Source organism: Vipera ursinii, assembly GCF_947247035.1.
Source record: "Vipera ursinii genome assembly, chromosome: 3".
Classification (NCBI taxonomy): domain Eukaryota; kingdom Metazoa; phylum Chordata; class Lepidosauria; order Squamata; family Viperidae; genus Vipera; species Vipera ursinii.
Window position 1 is genome coordinate 142,237,161 of NC_139516.1, and position 23,030 is coordinate 142,260,190.

The 23,030-nt window shown below is 38.3% G+C and overlaps 1 protein-coding gene across 2 annotated transcripts in view; it reads right to left on the reverse strand.

Moving 5' to 3' along the window:
* Nucleotides 1-305: 305 nt before the first annotated feature.
* Nucleotides 306-23,030, reverse strand: part of DUSP22 (dual specificity phosphatase 22) — a 41,988-nt gene continuing 19,263 nt past the window's right edge. Inside the window, exons 4-7 of one of the 2 annotated variants that reach the window (XM_083358409.1) lie at nucleotides 15,878-15,927; nucleotides 10,115-10,189; nucleotides 8,842-9,013; nucleotides 306-1,384 (exon numbers count right to left, since the gene is read on the reverse strand). In XM_083358409.1, the coding sequence (XP_083214535.1) occupies nucleotides 1,253-1,384; nucleotides 8,842-9,013; nucleotides 10,115-10,189; nucleotides 15,878-15,927 (429 nt within the window). In that variant the 3' untranslated portion in view covers nucleotides 306-1,252. Of the gene's footprint in view, nucleotides 1,385-4,367; nucleotides 4,914-8,841; nucleotides 9,014-10,114; nucleotides 10,190-15,877; nucleotides 15,928-23,030 lie in introns of those variants that run through there. The other variant, XM_083358410.1, reaches the window with a different exon arrangement.

The window sequence follows — 23,030 nt, forward strand, 5'->3', positions numbered from 1 at the left end:
GTATCTTGGTATGTGTTTTGTTTGTTTTTGTAATAAATTTGGCAGACGTATTCCAGCCTCTTGCCGTTTATAAAGGGGTTGCCTTTTCTGCAAGGCCGGTAGCAGGCTGGTACAGAACAGGTGGGGATGCAGCTTGACTTGCAGAAGCGGTGGGCTGGTTCCCCTCTCCCTCCCTCCCCCCACTGGGCCACCAAGCTGTACAGGTTGGGGACCAATGATTTAACGTTTTCTCTGCCACAATTGTTGGTAACCTCTAAAAGTGGTGACATACTATCATACTTTATTTTTTTTAAAAAAAACCTGAAGCTTTTATTGAATATATTCCACTGAGAAAAGCAGTCAAACATGAAACTTCATCAAGATACCCAATATATAATAAAATATTTTAGTCAGTAGTATTTTGGGGGAATTTTCAACATTATTATAGCACAGTAGCCATTACCATTCTTTCTTAATCTTTAAATATATTCTGTACATTCCAATATACCGTCAGAGTCCTCCACTGTTAAAGTATTAAAAGGATGAAAGAAACAGAGTGAGCAACATGGCTGAGACAAACACCAAGGCAATAAATACTGCAACATTATCTGTAATATTTTTGCATGAGTCGATTCAAACAAACATTTGAGAGGAATCTCTTTTAAAAATCATTTCTAAATGAAGATATACACACGAGAGCGGCAACCATGCATACAAACAGAGCCTTGCTTAATTTGGTTGCAACGTTTTCTCACTGCTGAAGAACATCACTGCTATTTTAAACAGGCTGTTTCTTCTGCTCTAGGCCTGGCAGTAGCGAAACCAGAACTCCCGTTGAGTACAAGTCGCTCCCTGGGGTACACATTCCCCCCTCCTTTAGAAAAACCCTACATAATTTTAAAAAATACAGCTGTGCCAAACCCTGTCTTTGCAGGCAGCCCGAAGAGCAGGTATCTGTAAAAATGTATTTGGCCATCAGAGTGCGGCATGCTGTTTTCACACTGCTGGAAAAGAGTAGGCCCTCCACATAATAAAAGGCAAGATCAACCACGAGTATAACAGGGTCCACGATCTGGAGTCCCACTCCTCGAATATTTAAAGAAAGGTGTATTATAAAAACCCAAATAGCCCCTGTGGGCCCCCCCCAATTATTCCTTTTCAAGCAATCCTTTTTCGGCACGTGCAGGAAGATGTGGGTGCAAGTTGCCCTGCTTAGTTGTAACTATATCCTGAACGCTAAAATAAATGATCATCAGTCACCGAAGCAAGAATATCATTCTACTGCCTTCCTGAACTCTTTGTAAGGATCCGCTGTGTGGAGTCTGTACTTCTGCAGAAGAGCCTGAGCTTCTTGATAGTCTTGCAAAGGGTTTTCACCGTACTTTGCTTTAAGCCAATCTCGGAACTGGAAAGAGTGAAGCACAAGAGACAATTCAGAAAGGTTTAAAGGAAGGTGGGTAAGGACAATTTATACATTAAATTTCAAGAGACAACACTCGAGTTAGTCCAACTATGTAGGTAAATGTTAATAATACAAGTCATATAAGAAGCAATACAATGCACATAGGAGACAATATATCGGTTGCACTGCAGAAGGTCTCATCCCATAAGTTAAAGGGATGCAAGTATGTCTTTTTAGTAGTAGCCCCTGTGCTATGAACAGGGTCCCAACCCAACAAGGCTTTGTTTATCATTCTGTGGACCTGGGATGGCTGTTGGTGATTTTCAATTATTGTAACATACTGTACTGGCTTTGGCAAATTTAATTTGTTCTTTGATTGTTTTTATTCCATGTTGAATAAAATACCCAGAGTCTTAATGATAGGGGTGGCTTACAAACACTGCAAACAGTCAGGTTACAGATTTTCTAGTTCTGCTGTAAATCTCCCCCAAACAAAAATATATATATACTGGACATCAAACCAGTCAAGAACTCAACCAGATTGTTATTTTTAAGGAAGAAGTATAGGATTATATAATAATTTGGTAATAAATGTGGCTATGATTCTGATGAATATAGAATGAAGGTTTCGGGATTTTTCATTTTTCCTGTAATGGTTACATTTAGATAAGATATTTAGGGATATTTAATAAGAACCATAGACAGAAACCAATATATAAGTCTTTTCTATACATGGTACTTTTCTTCTACAAACATTCATTGCTTACCCATATAGCAAAACACTGAAGGCTGTGTCTACCATAAAAAAAAAGCAATTTTCTATCCTCTTAAATAAGCAAAGAAGCCTGTTGAGGCCATAATACACAGGATTATTAATTATGATCATTGTTAAATGTGAGACTTGGATCCTCTGAAAACAGTATAAGATCAAGTTAATTGCTATAGACTTTAAGATTGCAGTATTATTTTTTTTGGAACAGTGTAAATTGCTACAGCAGCATTATCTTTTAAAGAATGACCATATTCAAACAAAGAACTCCAGTTAGCTTATTCAAAAAGTCTTTCTTGTTTTCTTTCTTCATTTTAGTCTTGTTTAATTTCTATGTGATTCATTATTTTTTAAGTGTGTTCTGAAATGGTATAGGGCAGGGCTTTTCAACCAGTGGTACGGGTACCACCTGTGATATATTGGCACCTGGCAGGTGGTACGCGATCATCCTAGAAAAGTGGTAGTGGGGGAGGGGAATGAGCTGAACCAGTGGCAGCACCACACAAGCCTGACCAAGAGATGGCTGGAGCTGCAGGGCTGTCAGGGCTCAGTGGAAGCACCAAGATCAGCACCAGGCTCCAGCTGGAGCTCGCCACTGATCCTGGCGCTTCTGCTGAGCCCAGAAGAAGCACGGATCAGCTGGAATGTTGCAGCATCTCCAGGGTCTTGTGATTTACATTCAGATGCTTGGCAACTGATTCATGTTTATGATGGCCACAGTGTCCCAGGGTCATGCGAAGTGACCAAAACCTGCTGCAACCACCCAGCAGACGGGGGGGAGGGAATAAAAACCAAACACCCCCCCACCCCACCCCTGCTGCCAATCCTCAACAGAAATGCTCACAACAATGAAAACCTTGGACAGAAGAACGCCGCCAGGCAGGCAGGCAGGTGTCTTGCTTGGTGGTGGCTTGGGGGGCACTTTTTCCAGTGCCATTGTAACTTCGAACAGTCACTAAACGAACTGTTGTAAGTCGAGGACTACCTGTATTTCATCACTTTTTCCCCTTTTTTTGTCACCAAGTTTTTGACACCTTGCGAGGCGACTGGTGGTACTCGGATGTTGCCATATCCTAAAAATGGTACAATGGGTGAAAAGGTTGAAAAGCCCTGGTATAGGGTTTCCTGCCTGAGCAAGGGGTTGGACTAGAAAACTTCCAAAGTCCCTTTCCAATTCTGTTATTCTGTTATTTTCTTAAGTGCCAATCTGGGTCCTCACTAGGGCTAAAATAAACCAGGCTGGAAATTCCTATTCAGAACAGCTGCATGAATACAAAACTATTTTTTAAATCAAACGACTTGATAATTTTCATTAGTGCCAACCGTCCCCCCACCAATTTGAAATATTGCCAAACTTTTCATTTCTAATTAATACACGTTTAGCATACCAAAGTTTTACTCAAATGTTATTCAGCATCAATTTGATATTTGGGCAAAATGAGGTGTGTAATTTATGCAAACACAAAATAAATCAAACCCACAGTAACACAGGAAAGATCAGAAGTTGAGCTGAAGTCTGTGTTGGATCAGTAATATTAGAAATGCCATTCTTGGAATATGAGCAGTAGAAATGGTCCCAGATGTGTGAAATAAATGTATAACTAATTTACAGCTTCTCCCAGGAAAGAATAAAGACATTTTGCCTGTGTGGGGGCAGAAAGACTGCTCCAGTGTCCAAGGGAGAAATCTAACATGCTTCCCCAGTAGAAAAAAAATATATAACCAAAAATTTCCTGCATATTCAATGATATTCCAAATCTATCTAATGGTTAAGTTAAATAGCATGACATACAGCACATTTCATATGACTGTGGTCAAGTGTCACACTGGTTGCAAAGTTCGAAATGACTAGTAACAATCAAATAGGCAGACAACTTCTGAAAGCATCAACTGTATTGGAGGAAGCTGAGAAATTTTGCTCGTGTTTGCTGCCTTTTGTAGACTTGACCAACATTTGGCTTCGTTTTCTTTAGAACAGGGGTCTTCAAACTTGGCCATTTTATGACTTGTGGACTTCAACTCCCAGGATTCCTCAGCCAGCCATAAAATGGCCAAGTTTGAAGACCCCTGCTTTAGAATGACATTCTCCCAGATTTCACCACTATAAAGCCAAGTTCACAAATTGTGCTCCATTAGAAGAATGAATAAGCCACAGCTGGCTTATCTGACTAAATCAAACCAAGCCAAGCCAAGCCATGCTGTAATGTAGAATGTGAAGCCAGCCATTGTGCATGAAACTGCTTTATATCAAAGCAGTTTATCTTAGTGCAAGATAAGACTTACTTACCTTGCACTGAAATAAACCCAAGATATATTTTTTTAAAAACCTAGCCTATTAAATTGCTAGTAGTGGCTTTTAAAGAGTATTTCTACACCACCCTTACTGAAGCTGTTCAGAGCAGTGCAAAGCACCTGAAAAACAGCATTACACTTTAGCCATTAAAATATCTGGAAGATATTTTCCAGAAGAAAAGCACGTCACATGTAACATAATAGGCACCAGAGATCAGCTGAAACAGCAGCACAGTTCTAGAAATACATTAGACCCCCCCCAAAACACAATGTTGTTTTAATATCTAATATTTTATTAACTTCTGTCTGTTGATTTATATCACACCATCTTGCTGATATTTGTGGAAAGGCAGTCCAGAAATAATTGTAATAAGAATAGCTACATAGCTGGAATAGCAATGGGAAGGTCTTGTGCAGTCTTATTCTCAAGATCTTTCTTGTCCTGTGATGTCAGGAACTGAATCCAGAACTCTGCAAAAAAAATGTTTTGTATCTGGTAATCAACAAGAGTTGATTGGATCTTTCTAGTCCTTTTGCAACAGCTAAAGCTATACCTAGCAACAACTGGCTTAGTGAAATGATCAAGTGGCTTCTATAAAATGAATGTAAAATCTACACAGAAGCCATTCTGTTTTAATACAATTTGATATAATCCAACAGAAAGAACAACAGCATGATCAAGACGTCTGACCTTTTCTCCCCTGAGTCCAGTAAAATGGAAGACAAGGTGCTATAGCAAAAAAAGAGAAGATTTGGACCAAAATTAAATAAAAGCAAATTAGTTTAGATAAAAACATGAGAATAAAGGAAGCGTGATTCCAAAACATGGGGAAAGGACAAGATTACCCTTACACCAAGGTTCTCCAACCTTGGCAACTTTAAGACTTGTGGACTTCAACTCCCAGAATTCCTCAGCCCAGCTTTGCTGGCTTTGCTAGCTGAGGAATTCTGGGTGTTGAAGTCCACAAGTCTTAAAGTTGCCAAGGTTGGAGACCCCTGCCTTAGACAATGGCTGGCTTCACACAACATGAAGTTATACCTTGCACCAATGAGATTACCTAGTTGGGTAATGAAATGTCTGTAAGCAAACAATCAAGCTCAGTGAGTGCCGAGAATTCCACAGTCCAAACCTGAGCTATAGGTATTCTCTTCTCTTGTGTCCCAGTGTCTTGTGGATCTTAACTGATTGCATAGACAAGCCTATGTAGATACGCCCGACATGGTAGTTGTTTGAACATAGCTAATTCAGTTTAGGATTTAATGGAGTTTCATGAGTTCAGCTACTATTTTTTGGATCATCCACACTATAGTTACAACTGAGTTTTGTTATTCTGCTGCTATACAGCTCCTCTTCAGCTCAACATTACTTCAAGTTTTGAATGGGGGTATGTGTAGCGTACATGCCTTCCAGTCACATCAGCCATTTAAAAAGTAGATCAGTTTGTCTACCTCAACAGAAACTATTGGGCTTTATAAAATCTGCCCTATGTGTGTTTAGTATTTCAGTGAATACAACATACATATAATTTATACAAGTAGTTCTCAACTTGTGACAACTGAGCCCAAGATTTCTGTTGCTAGGTGCGACAGTTATCAAATGACCTCCCCCCCCTTTCTTGCCACAGCTGTTAAACGAATCACTGCAATTGGTAAGTTAGTAATACAGCTTTTAAGTGAATCTGGCTTCCTCACTGTCTCTACTTGTCATAAGATTGCAAAAGGAGATCACATGACCCCCTGACCCTACAAATGTCATAAATATGAGTCGGTTGCCAAGCAGCCCAATTTTGATTGTGTGACCATGGGGATTCTACAACGGTCATTAAGTGTGAAAAATGCTCAGAGCTCATATTTTTTTTCTTTGTTGCTGTAACTCTGAACGGACACTAAATGCAGTGTTGTAAGTCAAGGACTACCTGCCTGGCTACATGATATCCGAATGACAGTGCTGCGGACAAAGGCTCCTACTGACCACCCCATTGAAGAGAGAAGGCAGCACCCTAGTTTTCTCTAAGAGCTGTTTCCATACTAGGATACTGAATCCACAGCAATATATTATTTTGTGCTAGGGAAGGAGGATGTAAGTCACCCTGTTTGTTCTTTGGATAATACAAACAGGAAATATTTCCCTGTGTGGGACTGGGACAGATTTCTTCTGAAGGAGAGGGGGGGAAAAGGAATCAGAGAAAAAAAAGATCCTCGTTCTGCAATGGCTCAATACAGATTCAAAGGAAAACCTGGTCCAAGCTCCTTTTCCTTGTGACATGAAAGCACATCTGTGCAAAGGAAAACAGCATCAGGGACCTAGAAAGTACTGCGCAAAAACAACCAAAGCCCAACAAATCATTTTAATATATCTGCACTGAGAAATTAAATGAAATCTCATTGACAATCATATTATCACACTCACGCCTCATTCGTAGATCAGGGCTACACAATCAATTTTAGGACTCTCCACCTATTTTTCCTTTTAGCACATTAAAGGTAAAGGTAAAGGTTCCCCCGCACGTGCGTGCTAGTCGTTTCCAACTCTAGGGGCCGGTGCTCATCTCCGTTTCAAAGCTGAAGAGGCAGTGCTTGTCCGAGGATGTCTCCGTGGTCATGTGGACGGCATGACTAGACACCAAAGGCGCACGGAACACTGTTACCTTCCCACCAGAGTGGTCCCTATTTTTCTACTTGCATTTTTACGTGCTTTCGAACTGCTAGGTTGGCAGAAGCTGGGACGAGTAACAGGCACTCACTCTGTTACGCGGCACTCAGAGTTCAACCCGCCAAACTGCCGACCTTCTGATCGACAAGTTCAGCGCCCTAACCCACAAAGCCACCGCGTCCCTTTTAGCACATTACAAGTCACAATTTAGCAGTGATTGAGGGCTGATGGATTTGAGACTGCAAGATCTCAAGCTCTTCTGGCTCTGTCCCTCAGTAAATTCCCATTAACATCATACCATGATGATCACTGGGCATGTCTCAAATATGGGGGGAGGCAAAGCAATCTGGGGTTTAGAGCAGAAGTCATGATTAAGCTGCATTTTTTAAATGTACTCACACACGGACTAGGCTGGTTAAGTGGCCACGAATTTACAGGGGCTACCTGGCTATGCTAAGGTAATACCTTTTTAAAACTCAACATATTCATTTGAGGACAAGTGAAGAAATTATCTTATGACACTGAAATTCAACCACATACGTGCGCGCACACACACACACAGACACTGATCATATCCACTGATCTTCTTAAAAAGATGCAGTATTTATGTAATGCAAGGGCATTTTATTAACTATTAACTATAAAATTATTGCAAGGTCTGAAAATTAATGAGGGAGATATCCGGATTGGAAATTCCCTTAATGCCTCTAGTCAGCAATATTTCCATTTACTCTAATTCTCAATGAAGTGCAATGGGTTACAGTTCTGAAAAGTCAATATTTAGTACTAAAACTGCTTAAACTTACAAATACTAATTAAGCATTAATTTATTACTGTTATTATGCCCCAAGTATTCAACATTGCTTTATTTTCTGTTGTATTGATATTACAACTTAATGGTACAGGGTCCAAGACTTTGAAACAGCTAAACATGGTTTGAGTCCCAATTTTTTCACACTTGGATAACAAACTTGGTATGTTGGGAATGAGGATCAGTTTGAGAAGGCTTTAGATTTATGAGCTGAGAGCTGCAACAATGTTAGTCTGATGGCTAATCCATTCAGGATATTTGATCCAGTAGCACACTGGGGCACTAGGGAAATAGCAATGGACAGATCCGGTTGTCCTACATGGAGAATTGTCTATGGAGATTCTCAATCATGCAGATCATTGTTGTCCCAAAAGTGCTTTTTCATAAGGAAACTGAACTTGAAAACATTTCACTTCTCATCCAAGAAGTTTCCTCAGTTCTGGAAAATTAAACCAAGGTAGGTGCCTAGTCATATGAGCCTCCAGCAACTGTCTTATGGTGCCTATAGTCCATCCTTCATCCACATCTCGGCTTTTGCTAGCATAGTGCCCTACAAAACCAAAAATAAATACCAATTTCTCCAAAAATCTGAAGACTGGCTTCAGAAGGTCATGCAGAACAGAGCGTATTCAAAGTAGCAATGTGTGCACATCAAGTCCTCCAGTCTGAAAAGGTTATTGGCATCTGTACAAGATAAATCATTCCATGGAATGGCCATCTCTTTTCCGAATGGAAGCAAGGGTCACATAACCCAATCAACATTTTACATTAAGAAAAACTCATTCTGATCCCAGCCATGAAAATAAGTTATGCAGCACAGTAACTGGGTTTGCAAAATTCCTATTTCGGAGCAAACAAAAATAATTTTTATGGTAATGAGAGTTGATTCATGGCTTCTAACTTAAGTTGGAGATGCCAAGGATTCAAGAACTTACCTGGGCCACTTCACTTTTTTCAAACATTTCAAGCTGTTGCTGGAAGCCTGCATTTGGATTGGCACATGATCTCGACACCCGGACAACAGACAATGCATCCTCCCAGCCAAAATCAGTGACAGTCATTATATAGGCCACAACCAAGGTTGCACTCCTGGAAACACCGGCAAGACTGCATCACCATCCCAATACAAATGGAAAGAGATGCAAGGTGAAAATATGTAGTAAATTAGCCTGAAGAACATTGCTCGGTAGAAAAGAAGCATGATAAACATTCCAGGAGAATAAACAAACCAACATGAGATATGAATGAACTAATGTCGAAAAGAAACTCTAGTTCAGTGACAGAGCACATGCTTTGCATGCAGAACATCCCCATATTTAATCCTTGGCAATTTCAGGTCAAGCTGGTGAAATTCTGCTCTAAAATTGTGGACCAAAGCGGTCAGTCAACATCACCAACAGACTGAAATACAAAACAGTCTCTAAAACATCAGTGTTTAAGTTAGGAAAATTGAAGTGAGGGAAATCCTACAAAACATCCCCATTTTATACGCATATTTAATTGACATAGACTCCAAGAATTCTCGTCATGTTATATAGATTCCTGCTTCAGTCTTAAAGAAATATAGTTCTCCAAGTTCTTTGGGGGAAGAACAATGGGATTATAACCCATACTAGAAGGAATGATTTAGCCAAGCTTTATTTTTTTTCTAAATGGTAGGGTTTTTGTACAAAAGACCATCTACAGGGAGAGTAACGCTACTATATCCGGTAGGGTGACAGAACAGAAATGGAACAGCTTCAAAGGGGAATCAATGTATTACAGCTAGTCCTCCAGTTACAACAGTTCATTTAGTGACCGATCGAAGTTAGAACGGCACTGAAAAAAAGTGACTTATGACCATTTTTCACACTTAGGACCAATGCAGCATCCCCATGGTCACATGATCAAAATTCAGAGGCTTGGCAATTGACTCATGTTTATGATAGCCGCAGTGTCCCGGGGTCATGTGACCACCATTTTGTGAATTTCTGACAAGCAAAGTCAATGGGGAAGCCAGATTCACTTAACAACCGTGTTACTAACTTCACGACTCACTTCACAACTGTGGCAAAAAAGGTCGTCAAATGGGCCAAATTCACTTAACAAATGTTTCACTTAGTAACAGAAATTTTGGGCTCAATGGTGGCTATAAGTTGGGGGCTACCCATACTGTATATCCATAAATAAAAGAATACAATTTGGAAAACCTCTTTGTTAAGTACATACCAGTGGACAAGACAACTTTCACCTCTAAGCCGACACTCATGGATAAAAGCAATGCTTTCTTTAAAGTGCCTTGTTCTAGAAAAAGAAGAAGAAAGTTTATTAGTAGACTTTAAGAAGTTAAGAGCAGTTTGCATTGGGACAAATCTGGTGCAGCAGTGAACGTAATCCAATTGACTTGGATGGACTTAAAAAGATATTGCAATGAATGTGTGAGTGTATTGCCTAAGTTTCTTGGGTGTGCACGTTTGATAGAACCCTATCCAAGATATTTCATTACTATTGGGTTGCCAACATCTCAGTTTACTATGTTCCAGTATGCAGTCTGTGTTTTAGACAGTTAAAACTGCTGAAGTAGGTCTCTCTGTTACATGAACTGCAACATAAATAGAAAACATACATAATATATCCCTATGTCCAGTGCTTTTTTTGTAAAAGAAAAAGGTGCCGGAACTCACACATGTCATACAACCTGCCTTGCCTACCCTACAAGGTTCCATCCAAAAAAGGTGCCGGAACTCCGTTCTGAGCGTTTTATGAGAAAAAAAGCCCTGCCTATGTCCATAAAATGTAAATGTCTGACAGATACATTACCGAATAAAGCTACTCTTACTATGCAACATAAGAAAGGATTGGAATTAAAAAAAAATCATTTTGAAATAAATTCTGATAAAACACTGTATGATATTCAATTCTCTTAATCCCAAACAAAATTTGGGAAAGCTGCCTTAAGTTTCTAAGTATTATTAACACACCCTTAACACAGAGTTCAGACCTTTTAATATGCCTGCTGGACAGGGAAGAAGAAAGGAAGAGAGCGGTAAAAAAGTGTTCACTCAAATTCCACTTAGCTCTGGCTACTCTCACAATCAGCAGCATCACATGGAATGTGATCCTCAGAAAGAAAAAGATTCCCCACCTCTACATAGGCAGGTATATGGAGATTGGCCTTATATTGAACTCAACTAGTTGGGCACTTTTCAACTCAATTACATAATTAAACACGTCACAGTCAGTCACTACCAAACTATCAAGGGTGCCACAAGGACTACAACACAACAGTTTAAAACATGTTCTAGTTATCACGATATTTTCATTTAAGTCTGAGCTCTTTAGAATATTCAATCTAGCTATAAACTCACTGAGTAGCCTGGTTTAGACAGACAATTACCTTACTAGCTGCCATCTACAATAAAAAGAATGTGAGTACTAGTATATGAGGCACATGGGGATTATTGTAGTGATAATCAAACCAACTCCAGGCTTAGCGCTCCGCTAAGGTACATTTTTCACTGTTCTTTAAAATACAAGTGGGGGAAATTTTCTTTCCCCCTTCTCTTAGTCTGGAATAAACATTTGCCCTAATAGTGGGAAAATTCTCAGCCTTGCTTTCAGAGGATAAGCTTCTATGAAGGCTAGAGCACACAACAAAAAGCCAATGACACAGAATTCTATGGAGAGAATAATAATAATAATAATAATAATAATAATAATAATAATAATAATAATAATAATAACAACAACAACAATAATAATAATAAGTAGTAGTAGTAGTAGTAGTAATAGTAGTAGTAGTTGGAAAGGATCTTGGAGGTCATCTAGTCCAACCCCCTGCTCAGGCAGGAAACCCTATACCATTTCAGGCAAATGGCTGTCCAGTCTCCTCTTAAAAACCTCCAGTGTTGGAGCATTCACCACTTCTGGAGGCAGGTTGTTCCACTGGTTTTGTGGGTGGTTTCCCCCCTCCCCCCCGGATACAGGATTCCCACATGCCAGCCATTGGGGAAAGCTAAAAAAAAACTTCCAACTCAAATTCAAATCAAGCAATTCAGGAGGACAAATTGTAAGCAAGACCCATCAAGGGAACACATCACAATCACAGTGAAATCTTTTCAATACTATCCACCAAGGGATAGAACTGATGTCCTAAAAATTATTTCAAAACTGCCTGTTTTGAAGACTACAAATCTGCTAGGGTTTGTTTGTTTAAAATACTTCAGAAGGTAAAGCTTCAGTGACTCTATCTGGATGTTCTTCAAAAAGGTCACAATTCATTTATCCTTCAAATAAACAAGGTTTTTCCCCCCCTTTAGTTAATATAAGTGATCCAAACTGAATTCCACTGCTTTGGAAAAAGGGCTAAGAATAAAAGTTGACTTCCACACTGGAACAACTAAAGCACATCAATCCAACTCTATCCCAACCACCTGCTTCAGACGGTTATTGTGGATGATGGTGTTAAAAGCTGCTGACAGGAGAATAAACAATGCTTCATTTCCTTCATTCTTCTACCGGCCCAAGGCAAATAAAGGAAACTCAAGGCCAAATCCAAGCAGAAACTATGCTGAAATGGATCTATATCCTCAATGTCATTCAAGGGTATGTAAACCAGTGTATTTGCTTGAGTACCTTCCCCACAAAAGGCAGATAGTGGTTGGTATAATCATGGATCTTCAAAAAAAAGTTTATTTTCTGCATGACATAACGGTGGGCAAAGGTGTAACTAAATAGCTGAGAAGCCAGGATACTCAAGGTCAACATTTCTTCTTGTGTAAACTTTAAAATCAGGAGTAAATGTTTTTGAACAGATTTTCATTTAAATGGGGCAGAGCAGATGGATCTGAACCTGGTCCATTCCAATTCTAGGCATCTATGGAGCTCCAGATTGTAAATGTCTGTTACAACAAATGGAAAGCATAGCATCAGTGCCCCTCATAAATATTTTGTTGTATATATAAAAACCCCTGGTGGGGAAGTGGAACTATAAAGAATAAATAACAAAAAGACCTGGCTACAATCTGACTGGGTCCTTGTAATTGGGCTACTGTTGATTGTCCGGGACATAGAACTGGGTGGATGGAGAAATTGCACAGGAATAAAACCATCCCCAAACTTCCAGTTCTTCTCTTTAAAAAAAAGAAAAAGAACTTCCTTTTTCAGATCTGGGATACCGAGTCAGGATGAACTGCACCTGAAACAACCTGGAGACCATAATAGGCCATTTATGGAAGCCTGGATCAGGTTCCTGAAGTAGATCAGGTGATGTCCAGAATCCCTTAGAATAAAGTTTACATAACTTGTTTCTCAATTTCATCAACATTATAGAGAGTCTTCTCTGTAAGAGCACTAATCTGAAACTCTCTCTGTTGAGGAAGGCTAATTTGGCCCCTTTGTTATTTCACTTCAGACAGCCTATCAAAAGCCTAACATCCCTAACAAAGCTTAGCATTTCAACTAATTTAAATGCACCTAAACTCTGTTTTAAATTAGTTCCTTCCTATTTGTCTTATTCATTTAGCACACTACTTGTAAAGCTGGGAAGAGGGAGAAAATTAACAGTTTAATCTAAATAGCAAGTCTTCTTTGGTCCAAAAGCTAACTAATATACCATGAATGAATGAGTGAATGAATGAATGAATGAATGGATGGATGGATGGATGGATGAATGGATGGATGGAATGAATGAACAAACGAACGAACGAGCAAGCTTTAACAGAGATCAGATAGAGTTGCTTTGGGTGCCTGATGAAATCAAAAGGCAATATTATAATACTGACCTCCCTTGAAAATTAACAGTAAAGGGGAAAATCCAACATCTGCTGCCAGCCAATGGCTATTAAGTCCCAGAAATTCTGTCCAAAACATACGAAGAGCAGAAAATTGGGGAAGGTCATGACATGCTCAGCACTGCTTGTGTGAATAGAATTCTTTATTGGCCAAGTGTGATCAGACAAACAAGGAATTTGTCTCCAGTGCATAAGCTCTCAGTGTACATACAAACAACAAAGTGATAAGTCCTAGATCATAAATTATAAGATACAAACAACAACTGCTAAATCATAATATACCAATAGGAGAAAGTAGCAAGGAAGATGAGAGTTGATGAAGATGAGAAAAGCATTCTGGTTTTGGATTTAACCACTGACCCATATGGAAAGAGCAAAAATGCCTCTCATAGGGGAATATTGGGATCATCTTAAGAAGCTGATGCAGTGGGCAGTGTACCGTGAACCATCACTTGGGAAAAGATTGGAAAAAACATGAGTCCTGTTGATGTTTCCAGTGGGCTGAAATCATCAACTGATGCAGTGCAACTGGGAACTCACTGTTCTATGAGAGAAGCAAATATGCTAAAAATATATCTCGAAAGCATCGGGTGAAAGAGGCAGCACTCTGTTCGGAGCGAAAAGGCAGCGCTCCACTTCCTTCCGTGGGCTCCCTTTGAAACTACTTTTGTTTCTCTACAAATCAGATTATCAGGAAGTGCCTCTCCCCCCCCCTTCCTCTTCTTTACCTCTTGTAAGTACAAACAGTGAAGGCTACCCAAAGCACAGCTGCTGCTCAAATATTCTTGGGCAGCTTGTATCATTCCACTTTAGCTGCAAGTCTGAGCAACTCTGCCATGAAGTAAAAGCCTTTTGAGAATAGGCCCGGCTCATCTGTGATTCAGCAAAAATGTACACACCAAAGAGCCAAGTACTATGGACGGTCAGGCATTTAAATAGCCCTCAAAAGACTAAGCGGGTTCAAAAAGAAAGGGAGATAATTAAACATTTGAGAGGCTGCCGCAAATTCTGCTATGTCATTACTCTGGGTAGAACAAGTGTTTCCATCAAAAAGGCCACCTATTTCTTATTCATCTATCCAGACATATAACCACACACTACAAGGTGGCTTCTTTTTAACCACCAAAACATCAACAAACAGGACCATTTTAGTAAACTGCATTAATACATCACTTTTCCAGTGTATCAGTTTTGAAGTATTTTTTTCCGTAAATAGACACAGGAAAGATTCATAGATGTTTTCTTTTATTAGCTTTCCCTAATACAGAGGGACTACAATATTGTATACAGTGTTTTCTAATATTTGCAGCTTTAGCATCAATTCATCCCAAAACATTTTATAAAAGGTTTCACCTTCTTCTTGATGTCCTCCTTTGTTAAAGGTAAAGGTATAGGTTCCCCCGCACATGCGTGCTAGTCGTTTCCGACTCTAGGGGCTGGTGCTCATCTCCATTTCAAAGCTGAAGAGCCAGCGCTTGTCCGAGGACGTCTCTGTGGTCATGTGGCCGGCATGACTAGACGCCAAAGGCGCACGGAACGCTGTTACCTTCCCACCGGAGTGGTCCCCATTTTTCTACTTGCATTTTTACGTGCTTTCGAACTGCTAGGTTGGCAGAAGCTGGGACGAGTAACAGGCGCTCACTCTGCTACACGGCACCTCCTTTGCTACATTATGTTAATTCCTTAGTTGTTGGCTGTTAAAATGTCTTTGTAAAAAAGTTTACTTCAGAGAAATTTAACTACCCTTTTGTTTATGCAACCTTCAAGAACATGCTTTCTTTTTCAGACTGATCTTTTTACAACCTGCTGTGCACAAGCCAACTTTTACAAGTTGGTTTGTGCAGGTTTCTTTCCCCTTCCTAATCAAAGTCAGATGCTAGTAGACTCAATTCAGTACTGCCATTACTAATCTAATCCTACAGATTTCTTCCCATAAAACCTGGAGCTGATTTATTTTATAGTTATAACAACTATGTACTGAATGAAATCTTATGACAGAGATAGGGACTTGTATTTCCTGCGATGTTTTCCCAAACACCTGTATCCACATTGTAACAGAAAGACTAGCTGTTGTTTCCAAAAATTGAAGAAGGCAAGGAGCTAGATATATTTGCAAATCTAATCAGGTGTATTTTGCTTCCATTAAACAACACTGGACTATTATCTAGTGGTGAAATTGATCACTGCTTTAAATACTTACAGATTCTGTGAGGGTGAATCTGCAGCAGGGATACATAGGTATTTTATTCCCTGTAAAGAAAGGAAAAAGGAAAATTGTAGTAAAACATATTCAGAGATAGGAACCTACTTTTGTTCTGGATGGTGCCCAGAAAACATTTTAAGATTAAGATTCATCAACCAGATTTTATGCAGCCTGATTTTTTTGCTGGAATGGAAACAGCTTTTTTTTCTTTTATTTCTCACATTTTAATGTATCTTTTTCATTGTAATGCTATAAATTGCTTACCAACTGTCTGACATGCATTTCTTCCTTTCTTACATGAATATGGAAAATAAAATGCATGTGTCCCTTGGGGAAGATGGTTATTATTTTCAGTGCTATACATAATTGGTTTTCATTACTTTTTAAAAAATCAAACAAAGTCTAGTATGGGCTTTTGAAAATAGACACTTTCCTTTTTGAAGATTATTAAAGTTCTGTCCTAAAGTCTTAATTGGTTTCTAATAAGCTATATTCACTTTTTTGGTCAGCCCTTACCAAAAATTGTATGTAAAACAGAAGGAATGAAAAGTGAAAAAAATCATATATTGCTGGATTCAAATAACATCATGAAGCATCTTTGATGCTGTCTCTGTGTAAAAGAGAACCGACACTGAAAATAAGTAAAGTCATAGATCAGCCTGCCTGTCAACATTCATGGATGAAAAGTAGATGTTCAAGATCTCATTACATATAAATCTCCTCAAATGATGTGCCCTTGATTTTTCAAGTCCCCAACTCCATAACAGGTACAAGCATAATATTAAACTCCCTCAACTACCTGTGCCTCATCACTGGCAGATATGGGAGACAGTACTGTACAACCAGCTATGCAATCCTCTGGATTGCTAATCCCTACAAACCATACGTGAAAATGGCTCATGTATTTCAGCATTCTTACATCAGGCTGCCCAATCTTTGAAAACTCAAAATCTCTTCAAAACAATTGATACTTGCTGCTGGATGGGTGAATCGAAAGCTAGCTTGTACATTCAGATTTTTTTTCCTAGCGATTCATATTATCACCCTTCCTACTTATGGGGATGAAATGGGGAGGTGCTATGCTTAAACTTTGCTGCAAAACCATTATTTCCCCCAACTATTAAGCAGGGACCTAAATCCAAAATCTAAAGGCATTTGAGCAGCCATACCACAAAAAGCAGATGCGGTCAAGAAAAAATCTAAATGTGATTTACTTGATTAAAAACAATTAATTTGATTATTCCCCATATGTTTAATAATTTTCCACTTCTGTCATATTAAAATTACAACTGAACTGCAACCTTTGGAAAGTACTAAGGATACTCAAGGCATTGGTGGGCTGTACATTGTATACTCATTAGAGAAATATTCCCCTCACCTACTAACAAGTTAAAAGCTACTTTGTTAACTTTTTACATATTACTACTCCAGTTTTAATATAGTCAGTTTTGTACATCTTCTTGGCCCACAATATTCTTTGTGGTGTAATAATTTTTACTCCTGCCTCTATCAGTTCATTAATAGAATGAATCTATTATGTATAGTCAGTTCCTATAGTGAGAGACCCTTTTAAAAAGCACACACTGTGGTAATCCTACATTCTGCTACTCTCAAAAAAACTCTCTTAAACTTGGCTTCTATAACCATGGAAGTACATATCGCTATATTATTTATTCTCCAATACTTGATGTCCACTGATTCTTTCCCAATGCAGTATACTGACAGATGTAAATAGTGTGTCGTATGCATTCACTTTGCATCAGGCAATCAACTTCTACAATGAAAGTCTCTGTGACAAACACCAAGTAGGCCTCTTGAGCTATTTTATCACAAATGTTATCTGTTTTTCTGGAGACTAATCTAGCATTTGTAGCATCCTGCAATTGTAAAACCTTACTTTCCTGATAATTTTAGTAAGTAGAAGGGGCAGAATTAGGAACCATTTTGACTGGATGAAAGCTATTTCAGTTTCAGGAAATAGGTAGAGTGGGCACAAAAAGGGGTAAACATTTATTTACAGGTGAGTGCAAATACCACTACTATAGTCTACATAATTTGGAAAAACTTATAACATTTCCAGAATTATGTTCTACTCCAAATGAAAGAGAAACCAGTGTGTCATCATGGTTAATGAAGACTCATATTTGAGTCCATCCTTAGTCAAGGATGTTCATTGGAGCCTCTGGACCAATATAGCCCAGAAGATTGTTGTTGGAAAAATGGGAGATGAGAATGCTATGCTTTGAATTTTTGGAAGAAATCTAACAAACTACTGAAAGAGAAAGAGATCTGGCTTTACTATTCCAAAACCTGCAAAGTTCCTCTAATTTTTTTGTATATGTATATATACACACACACACACACACACACACACACACACACACACTTATTGTCCCCCATGAAGTTCTGCTATTCATGCAATATTTTTGCCAGCAGATACTGTTCTGGCTGGTACCACCCGATTCAATAGCATCTTTGCAGCATCTGGATGTGTCCAGAAATGGATGGAAAGAAGACTACAAAGGGGTTTCTTCTTTGAGTAAGTATTGGAAATCAGAATATGGATAATAAATAATAGTGTAGATACTCTGGAAAGTGTCAGCAAACACAGCCCTGTACACATGCAAAACAATCAAGCAGAAGTAGTTTCACACTCATTCTCTCCAGGCAGCACCTGTGAGTAGGAATTTCGCGAAATGGCAATGGAGCACATCCTATAAACGAAAACACCAGAAAAACGGTCATGTCAGGATGCTGGGATAGCCCCAGGAGCATATAAAACAACAGGTAACCGAATGCACTTTCTGGCAAAAGCCAGACTCTAGATCCACTCTTCCAAATTCCAATGCATCTAAATCTGCTTGACAGAATGGGAAGCCAATAAATTCATTTTCCTCTCAGTTTTCTATTTCATCAGACAAAAGTAACCACAAGCATAAACCTTTTATTTCTCTTAGGCCCTGAAAGTCAAGAAAACAGTTAAACCGATACAAAGGGAGAGTTAACAAAACTAGCGCAAGTCTTCTGATTTCAAGAGCTGCTTCTTTCAAGTTTGGCAGCCAGTTCAGCCAAATTTCTAACATGCGTACTCACTGCCTAGAAAATCGTACCAGTTCAATAGACCTTGAGGAACTGTTTGAGGAAAATTTGCTCAAAGCCTGTTTTGGAAACACTATGCTTAATTTATTAGTATGTCCAAGAATTTCAGATTACATATATATCCAAATATACACTTTATTTAGAATATAACCATGACAATATTTTAAGCTAGGTAATTTATAGTTCACATGAACTATATTTATTGGATTTTTAATCACAAATTATAGGTGTAAAACAAAGTTTTACAAATCTTACAAAACTTTACAAAGTTTTACAAACATATTAATATGTATATTTTGTTTAATATTTTAAAAAGGCGTTTTATTTTGCTTTAAGAGTTACAGAACCATGGAACATGCAATTCCACTTTGGTTACCACATAATCATCATTCTTGTCTACAGTTAATCTTGTTTTTATCTGGATTTTTTAAAATCTCTTCTTAATTTTTAGTAGCAACCTGGGTATAAATTCTACTTAATGGAATGGATAAACTGTACGATTGTTATTTTTAAAGTAGAACTTGAGAAAGGAAAATCTAAATGTCAAAAATATGAGATCACGACATTCATTCAAGTTTTATACGGTTCAAAGAACGCCTAGAAATAACTATTCCTGTGGCTAATCTGTTAAAAAAATGAAGTCAATAGGAAATCTTTTACTTTCAAACAATCACAGATGCAGCAAACAAGTCACATTAAAACCCTTCTATAATCCGTTTCATAAGAATTTTTAGATGACAAAGTGTATTGCTTGAGCAAACAAGTCATATTAAAACCCTTCAATTCTTTCATAAGAATTGCTTTTAGCTGACAGTGTATTGCTTGATTGCATAAAATTAATAATCCACATGCTGGAAATGTGGCCATTGAATTTTAAGCACATTCTGTTAAAGACATTTTCTATAATTATGTTTAGAATTAGAAAATATATTCTTTTGAATGAGACAACCAATTTATAGGAACCTGGATGTCCATTTTGCAAGTTCTCTTAGACACTACAATAACTTTACATTTCAGTTCCCTATCCATTTACAGATCAATGGATCACTCCTTTTTTTAATTTAAAGGGTAATAACGAAATCTTTTAACCGTCTGAACCTCAGTACAAATTTCTAGACTGAAATAAACAAGAAAGGGGGGGAGAAGGGGGGAGAGGGAGCAATAAGCATTACATTATTTTTGGCATAGCACTTCTCGGTATTAAAATTTATGTAAATTTTTTCAACGATGACTTCTAAGAAATATTTTTAACAGCCAAAAACAAAACTTCAGGGTACCTAATTGTGAAGCCAGATGCAAATAAGAAGCCTCAAACACCTGGCAAAGTTCTTTCAGGTTAACCCAAAAAGCCCCCATATGTTATTTTGACATGCCACATCAACAGATGAGGAATGGATACTCTTCTTTCATGAGGGACATTTCGTCAGAAACGGCCCAAGTAGGAAGCAGTTGGTTTCTCATGGTTTTCTCAAAACTAAAACAACAAGAGGTTACTAAGAGTTCTGGCCAGCGCAACTACAGGACCAAATAGGGCAGGTGGCGGAGAGTAACTTTGTTCCTTTGTCCTTTCAGTTGCTTTAAAGAGCAGTCACCCAGGGTAAAACATGAGATTCTTGACTCATTTTATTATTGAAAATATTCAAACATTCCAGCAATAAGTGAAGCCAATGTACCGTTACTTCACCACTGAAGATGAGCATCCTACTATATGAAGAAAACAGATTGTTACACATATGCAAACACATACCACAAAGGGTTGGGGGTTATGCAATATGTTACTACTCTGAATATATCACAAAGCTTGTTTGATCTTGACATTAGTGAAACAATTGCTGAATCATATTTTTGGGGGTGTATTTGCTTTTTAAAAAATTAAATGAATCTCTCCAGTTTAGATTATACAGAAATGTCTATAAAGGTCATATAATATCATTGGAATATTGTATCAAAGTAACTAGTAAGCCAAAGACTCAAAGCCATTTCAGAAAAAAGCACCCACATCATTGAAACTTAAGTTTTTCTCTAAAAAGATTAAGAAGAGACTTCCCCACTGAAGATTAGTAAACTTCTCCCAGATCAACAAATTTATTTATGTTATTTATTTTCAAGTGTTGATTTTGTTTGACTCCTTAGGAATAAAAAAGATGGAAGAACTACATTTAGTTTTGTGAACAGGATTAAAAGTCAAATGGGCTTGCTAATATGTAAGGTACATATAGAAGAGTTTTAATGAAAACATGGAAACATTTAGGATTTAAATGCTTCCGATATATTATTTCTGAATCTTCACACTGTAAATTTGTGTTGGCAAAATGGTAATTATGGTTCAGGATCTGGTAATATTTACAGCAACATTTCCCATAAGACTACAGTTATGAAGTTTTAAACTATTTTTAAAAGTCTTCTTATTAATAAAGGATATTAAGGACAATCTAAATGAACCTCAGTTAGGATAGCTAACTTCCTGTGAGATGAGAGAAGATAAATATTTCATCTTAAATACTTCAGATGAAAAAAGTCCTTACATTTTAACTTCAATTCTTGTATGCTTTAAGCAGAAATAAGCAAAAATGTAATTTGGTCGCTGGTGTTTAAAGAAAAGCCAGTGAGATTTTCTAAGGAGTTGGCACAAATGTGTACAAAAAATGTATAATCTCAGCCATCTCAGTAACTACTACTGAATAATGAAGAACATTGACTTAAAAATTTCATTTCCAGCCCTGTACCAAAATTCAGCATTAATGGAATCCAAGGTTACTCCAAACTTCTTCTACATACAGCTCTCTCAAACAAAGCACAATGAATAGCTATGAGATACTAGTGCAGTGCTCTCCATCACAAAATTTTACTAATTTCTGGGAAGCACTAGCTGAAGTCCTCTCTTTTATTGTTTTTTTAAAAAAATCTTCTATTTTAATCTATTTTAATTCAGATCACTATATTTATGGGAGTTAGATCTGTGAAGATATGTGGCCTGTTGTAAGCTTGATGTATCTATGATATTCTCTGTTTCTGGATTTATAAACCTATTTCCAGGTAACAGATGTAAGCATCATTTGATTACCAAAGGCTGTCAACATGGAGAAAGAGACCTCAAACTGGTAGAATCACATCTCATAAATTGTAGGACTGGGTCTTAAAAGGAGAGTGGCATCTCTGTATTTTAACTTTGTTATGCCAGATTTAAACCTCACAGTACAAATTTTATATGCTTCCCGCTTTAAAACGGTAGGCGCTATACCATCAGTTCCTAGCAATCATGTTCAAAGAGAATTCAACTCTTTCTTGATGTGTAGGTGGGATTCATGTCTACCACAAGGAGCTCATTCTATTTATTTTACAGTCTTACCAACTAAATAAAATAAACACAGGCGGAAAGCTTGTTCCTCCTTTAGGAAAAAGAATGAAATGGAAGTATACTATATATTCTGAAGGATAACTTCATTTTTTAATAGAGTTCTAGTGTATTTGTTTATTTCTAGAATGTTTACTGAAATTCATAATATGAATACGTTTACGTTTACGTTTTATTTAATTTATATACCGCCCTTCTCCCTGGGGACTCAGGGCGGTTCACAGGGCATATAAATAAAAATACAATACTATACAAAAGTTAAAACAGAGATTAAATCAATGCCCAGTTAAAAAACAATAATACAATCTAAAATAACAATTTAAAACCCAGCTCCCCCATCAGGCCAGACCGGCCAATTCAAACAAATGGGTCTTCAGACCACGACGGAAAGTTCGGAGGTCCGATGCCGTCCGGAGCTCCACCGGCAGTTGGTTCCACAAAGCCGGGGCACCCACAGAGAAGGCTCTCCCCCTGGGGGCCGCCAGTCGGCATTCCCTGACCGGAGGCACCCTGAGGAGGCCCTCTCTGTGGGAACGCACAGGGCGGAGGGGAGTTGAAGCCGGCAGCAGGTGGTCCCCGAGGTACCCCGGACCCATGCCATGTAGGGACTTAAAGATCATAACCAAGACCTTGAACCTCACCCGGAAGACAACTGGTAACCAATGCAGCTCGCGGAGCAAAGGTGTAACATGGGAG